Here is a 7006-nt window from a genome sequence, read left to right on the forward strand (position 1 = left end):
CGTTTTATTGTGAATGGAACCGATTTGAGTTGTCAAAGTTTTTTAAAGGTTTCTATTGTGGAAAATTTTTGTAGATTTTAGGAAGTTTTTAGACAATTTTTCATAAAAATACAAATTTTTTTATTTTTGTAGTAAAAATTAAAGCTTTTTTTTAGGAAATCCTGTTGGTTTTGAACAAAATTTTGTAATTTTTGTTTAAAAAAACCCTTCAAAATTTACAAAATTTATCACAAATTTTAGTGAGTTGTTTTTTGTTCATGTTCAAAAATTTAACTTGTCAATCAACAAATGAAAAATTACACAATTTAAATTCGCAAAAAAATGTAATCTTTTATACAAATTTAAGTAAAATGCTTGAAAAAAATTCAGTACTTTTTTGCTAAATGTACTTTATCAATGAAAAATATTTTTTTAAGTTTTTGCGGACTTTAAAATATTGTAAAATTCTGAATGAATTGTCAAAATATTTTAAGGACATATGTAAATTTAATGATTGACAAGAATGAAAAATTTGTGTATTTTTGAGTCGTAAATTTGTGTTTAAAGTTAAATTGCAGAGTATGAAGTCGATTTGAACTTTATTTATAATCAAACCCGAGAATGCTCTGTCATGTAACTTTGAAGGCTCCACTTAACTTCTTTTGTTACCTCACCAGTGCTTGGAGTCGACTAGAATTCTGCATGAAATCAATTCGTCTTTTCCATACAAAATTCGAGTCGACTTCGAACTCTGATTAACAACAAATGGAAGCGACTTATTTTTGGAAGCCAAATGGACGCCAGACGGAGGCTGCCTCATTCGACGTCAATAAAAGAGGTTTAATAGAGTCTTAAGAGCTTCGTGGCGAAGCATTCTTTATTTGTGTCGCTCGAGATAGAGTCAAGTCGACTCTAACAATCCTCAAAAATCCAAATCAACTTCAACCTCTGCTCAAACGTGATAATATTGCCACAATTGTCCTCAAAAAATTATATATCTATAAATATATTTCACCATTCCCAATAACTCAGTCAAGATATAAAATTTCAATTTTGTTTGCATTTTAATACAGCTGTGACACAAATTTCATGCAAATATTATTGAATGAAACTATTGAACAATATTATTTTTTTCCATCAAATAATAATGACATTTCAGTTTTATCATTTTTCTATAACTCTGATCAACAAATTTCCTCCCACTGGCAATGTTCTTATTCATATTTAATGCACGCAACATTTTCAAGACACAAGAAATCTCATTTTCTATCCGATGCAATGTCATGTGAATGTTTTATAAATTAGTTTTTATTAACTCATAGTCATCAAAATAAAAATGCCTTGAAAGTATCACTTAGACATAACATATGGTTGCAGAAAATGAAAAAATTTATTCGAGAAAAAAGACGAAAAAGATTTATAAATGGAAAGAAATAAACAAGAATGGAGTGGTAATGCGATAATGTAATTCTTTTAGTTTTTATCATCATTCGTTCGTTTTGCTGCAAGACAAGACGAGGGAGATGAGAGTGACTGTTCATTCTATGATAAATTAATATTAAATGATTTATAAGCTGTAAGCTGCATACAAAATGATTATATTTATTGATGTGAATGGTAGTGGATGAAATTAAGAAGAATAGATAGGAAAGGAATGATGTTTTTGGTTTCTTTGCAGCTTATGGAGGGATATTTTGTAATTTGTTACCAAGTACACATCAATTTAGAATAGCCTTAGTCATGTTTTTCACAAATTTCGCAGAAATAATGCAAATTTTTTAATAAATTTGTTGTCAAGATGGAAAAATCTTGGAAAAATCTTAAAAAGCTTTAAAATTCTTAAAGTTTCAAGGTTTGAGCTTATTTTCTAGTTGCATAGCCGAAGAGACAGGGAGCAGGGTCATGAATATGCTCACAAAATTGAGAATCTTCAATCATATTGACTGATCAAGCTCATTTATGTGAGAATGCTCATCGCCTGTTATGAGCCTGATAAAGAATTGGGTCAAGTGATGTAGACACTCGAGCTGTGCTCATTGTCTGTTATGAACCTGCTATAGAATGAGGTCATTGTATGAAGACACCCGAACTGAGCTTTATTTCAATATAAACTCACCATCCCCACTCTCCACAATTTCCACCAAATCCATATTCCCATAAAAATAAGACAAAATAATCCAAGCAAGCAAAATATGTCCATCCAAGGGAAAAGGACATTCATTGCATAAATTAATAGAGACACAATGATTTCTCTAAGGAATCAAGCAAAAAAAAAAACAGCACATCAAATTTATGTGCACAGACAATATTCATTGTACGTGAATCTTAGCATGATAAATAATTATTTTGGGGGTTTCAAGCCAAAAAAAACAAAATTTTTCCTTTCACACTTGTTGACTTCATCATTCTTTCTCTTTTTCGCACGACAGAACAGTCATCATCATCTAAAAATCATGTCATTGTGGTGGTCAATATCACAAAAAAAAGAAGTCGTATCGCGCACACACAAATGTGATTTTTTTTTGATGATATACGAAGTCACAATTTCTATTATAATGCAACAGCATTGAAGGAAATTTTTATATTTTTTCATTCACAATCACATTCAAAAATCATCATCATCATCATCATCATCATGATAATCGCACACAGACATTTTACGAGAGAATCTTCTACGTACAGCACAGTTTTTCATCTGTGAGAGTGTTTGCGGCTTTTTATTTGAAAAGAAAATTTTCCACACTTTTTCTGATGTTTCCATATGGTACAGAAAAAAAAAAGTTGTCATCAGATAGGATGTCAATATTGCAAATTTAAATTAGATGTTCTCAGAGTGACATGTTTGTGTGTCTGACTAGCTAATTTAATCGTCAAGTGACTTTATATTCTTTTTTTTTTTTTTGTAAAAATACACGTAGCACTGCTCGATTATTCTCTCACTTACTCGAATCACACAAAATAAAATTAAATAATTTTTAATAGTAGGAGAAATAAATTTTTATATTATTTTTTTGTTGCCTGCTTACTTGTTAGTGCCAACGTTTCATTTATTTGCCTTTTTTGTACAAAATTATTTCAATTCTCAGCAAAAATAATTTTTCTTTTCAAGCATCCTGTCGATTATTTATTTAAGTTCAATATGTTTCTGTTTTTGTCATCAAATTGACAGACTTTTTTCAAGTTTAGACAGGATTGCTGCTTAAAGGTCAAACAAGTAATCTCGTATGATGCTAATTGACACTTAAGGGGGCAATCATGATAATCAGAATTAAAATAATTGTCAATTACGTATTTTTTGGCCAAATTATATTTAGATTATCAGTTTTGTAGAGGTTTTGCACGTGGATTGGAGTTAAATGATTGTGGATTTCGTAAAAAAGTACGAAATATGTTTTGAAAATTTTGACAATTATTTTGCAATTTAATCGAGCAATACAGAGCAATAAATCACATATTTTGTTGTAAAAATGGTTCGAAATCAGTCGTCACTGTGTCGTTAGAGTTACTTTCTATTCTATGGTTGATACGGCGACACAGCGGTTTCAAAGCACGTCGCCAGTGTCGCTAGGCTGACGAAGACTTTGTGTTGTTCGGGAAAATATGTGAAACCCTTTGCAATTTTATGTTGAATTTCTAAAATTTCCCGGATGTGACATAAAGAATGAAACTTTGTTTTACTTTCAAGGTTTTGTCTATTCTTTTTGCAAACTAAGGTAAATTCGCTTTTTGATGATTCGGAGCAGTACCAACTCTTAATTAATTTCATCAAGCCTTTATCCCAATTTACTAGCATAATCCCTGGTTACACCACTAAAAAGTGGCATTATACCAAAATTTCAAAAACCCACAATGATTTGTAAAGAAATAATCCGAACTCGAAATTAATATCTTACTGATATTGCATTTTAAAACCGCAGTGTATTCAAACATTGATAACTAGCATGAAAAATCGATGAGTTTTTTTTTTCACATCATCATCACATATGGTACATAAATTTTTAATCTTATAATCTTCTATTCTTTTTAAAGACTTTCAGGTCAGTTTCAGCTGTGTTTTGGTAAACATGATTTGAATTTGTTGAATGTTAAAGGTTTGTTAATTTTGGGAATTTTTTGAAAGTTAAGAATTTATTTTTAGTTTTAGTAGAAATTTCAAATTTTGAGGATAAGTCAATGAATTTTGGAATAAATGATAGAATTTTGGAAGAATTGATTGAATTTTAGAGAAATTGATTGATTTTTAAATTAAATAAATAATTCTATTTCTAAATAAATCATATAAAAATTAACAATTTAAATGAAATTAAAAATGCTCAAAAATTTCATCAAAAAATTTAAAATCATTCCTAACTGCCGAGCAATTTTACTAGTTTTTCAAAAAATTGAACTAAATTTAGAGCAAATTTTCAACTTGAAAGCTAATCTGTTGATTTCGCTTATGCCATAAAATTCCAAAAATTTTCGCAAGTCGAAAATAAAAAATTCACAAATAAAAAAATTGTTTATAAAAAAAGTTCATTCATTGATAATTTTAATTACAGATTGCAATTTTTTCCTCGTATTAATCAGCTCAGTAAAATCTCTTTTTGATAGTTTAAATCAATGCATGTGAAAAATAGAAACAAAAAAAAAACTGTATATATAAAGTTTGTACATACCTTCTCATTATATGGATTTATCCAAGCGGATATCATGAAAATGCTTTGCTTTCCCCACTGACCAACTCCGAACAAGTTTAATTTTTTTTTTATATTTTATTTATTTATTTCAATATGTTAGTTTCTTATTAGTTAATTAGCTTCAACTTTGAAATAATTTATTTTTGTTTACTTCTTTCTGATTTCTTTTCGTTCACTTCCGAAAAAAATTGTGTATTTTCACAACTTTTTTCAATTCAACTTTCTTGTAGAAATTTTTACTCTTTTTCCAGTCTTGCAGATATTTTCACAGTTTCAGATTTTTTTTGTCACGATTTTATCACAAAATTTGTCACGATTTTATGATAATTTACTTCTCAGACAAAACTATAAACAGTTCGCACACTTTTAATATTTCTTTAGAATGTGAAAAAAAAACTTGACGCGTTGAATTTTTAATTTCACTTTCAATTTCGTTTGAGGACTTTTTTAAGCTTTTGCTTTCGTTAGTTTTTATTTTTGAATTTTTGAAACTTTTAATTTGTAAAAATTTCAAATTTCTTTTAGTTTTTAATTAAATTTTTGAAATTATTCCACAATTTTTAATGTCTTTAAAACTGCACGAAAATTGTCTTAATTTTTCTCACAAAAATCACGAACAAGTTTATCAGATTTTTTCAAAAATATAATTTCAATGCTACGTTGATTTTATATTTCCGGTGGAATAATTCACGAATTGTTTTGAATTTGATGATTAAAAATTTAAATAGTTCCTTCAACTTCGTTTTTATATTTCTTACAAATCTCCAAAGAATTTTTCAATTTCCTTTTCAATTTTATTTCTCCTTTTTAACTTCACCGCAAAAATTAACAAAAAAAATCCCGAAAGATTTTCTATAAAACTTCCTTACATTCACCGAAATCTATATGATTGCCAAGAAAGATAAGAGAAAAAAAAAAACATTATATATATAATAATATACGTTAAATCGTCGAATTATCTAGAAACAGCAACACCGTATGTGAGATATATTTTCATACTTTTTTTATTTTCGCCCCTAACGACTCAAAATAAGAAATATTCTCAGTGTTGTGGCTCTATAGCAACAATATGATCCGAAAAAATGCTTTGAAAATGCACAAATTCTCAATCATATGGCCACTATGCCATCAAATTTTCGTACCTCAAATATACTAATTTCTGTAACAGATTTTTTTCTGTTTATTTTCCTTTCCCTCGAAGAAACAAAACAACAAAAACTTCTTTACAAAATTAAAAAAAAAAACAGCCACAAAATTCAACTCAAAATCTACTTTTTCTTTACTAATTACTGTTTATGTCTTATTTTAATTGTCTAAAATAATTCTTTTTTTTTTCGTTAATTCTTTTTTTTCGCGAAAAAAAAAACTGAATAACAATCAATCCGAAACTGAATTTCTTTCTTTTTTCCCTTCTTGCACTTCTATTTATTTTTATTTTGTATATTTTTTTTTTCTTTTCTTTTCTTTTTATTTTCTTTTTTTTTATATTTTCAAAAATAGCTCTCGTTAAACGCGACTAACGCGACTTATTCCGTAAGCTGACACGTTGAGAATGAATCGAGAGTAGAGTGCAACTTAATTTTTTTTTTTTTTACATTTTCGGCTCTGCGAAGCCGAAGAACTCCGCACATACAGAAGCTATTTGTGTCGACGAAAACGAACAGCTGAAATTTGTGATTGTATAGATGCTCAACTTGTAGCGTGTACGAAAATGATGTCGACATAAAATAATGGCTATATAGCGGTTCGGTGTGAGAGAGAGATAGACTGTGAGAGACTGACGAGAGTTTTTCGACTCAATTTGGTTGTTGTTGTTGTTTGTTGAGAGAAAAATTCATTGAACAAAAATTTTCCTTAACCGAGACGAGCTTTTTGATGCTTTTTACATGATGCACATATGGATGTGCTTGTTACTATATTTATTTACATGGAGATTCATGTGTAAATGATTATTTGTGAGCTGATGTTATTTCCTGTGTTATTCTTTGTAAATATTAGAAATATTTAATGGAATTCCTGTCGGGGATGCATGATTTTTCCTGGTTAGATGGATGATAATTCTATGAAAATGAACACGCCTGTGGGTGCATAATAATTAGCTTTGTGAAATGTTCTTTTTTGATCGTCAGATATAATAAATGTTCCAGCATATCCACAAAAGTAATTTCCTGAGAAATTTTTCCGGCTAATTTCCCCATGAAATTGTATCTTTTGTTGAATCTAGAATGAAAATTGAGGCGGAAAAATTCATAGGAAAATTATTGCTTCCGTTGATTGCGATGTAAGAGCTGTGGGCTGATTAAGTCATTGATTTTGTGTGTCTAAAATAGAATATTGTAAATATTGTC

The 7006-nt window shown here is 28.8% G+C and overlaps 1 protein-coding gene across 1 annotated transcript in view; it reads right to left on the reverse strand.

Moving 5' to 3' along the window:
• Positions 1-6198, reverse strand: part of LOC139091758 (terminal nucleotidyltransferase 5C) — a 75387-nt gene extending 69189 nt beyond the window's left edge. The window contains exons 1-2 of the mRNA XM_070641936.1: positions 5801-6198; positions 4638-5539 (exon numbers count right to left, since the gene is read on the reverse strand). Coding sequence (XP_070498037.1) covers positions 4638-4673 — 36 coding nt within the window. The 5' untranslated portion in view covers positions 4674-5539; positions 5801-6198. The remainder of the gene's footprint in view (positions 1-4637; positions 5540-5800) is intronic.
• Positions 6199-7006: the final 808 nt, after the last annotated feature.

The sequence above is a fragment of the Chironomus tepperi genome, unplaced genomic scaffold, assembly GCF_022539635.2.
Source record: "Chironomus tepperi strain 1889 unplaced genomic scaffold, CSIRO-AGI_Ctep_v1 contig_261, whole genome shotgun sequence".
Classification (NCBI taxonomy): Eukaryota; Metazoa; Arthropoda; class Insecta; order Diptera; family Chironomidae; genus Chironomus; species Chironomus tepperi.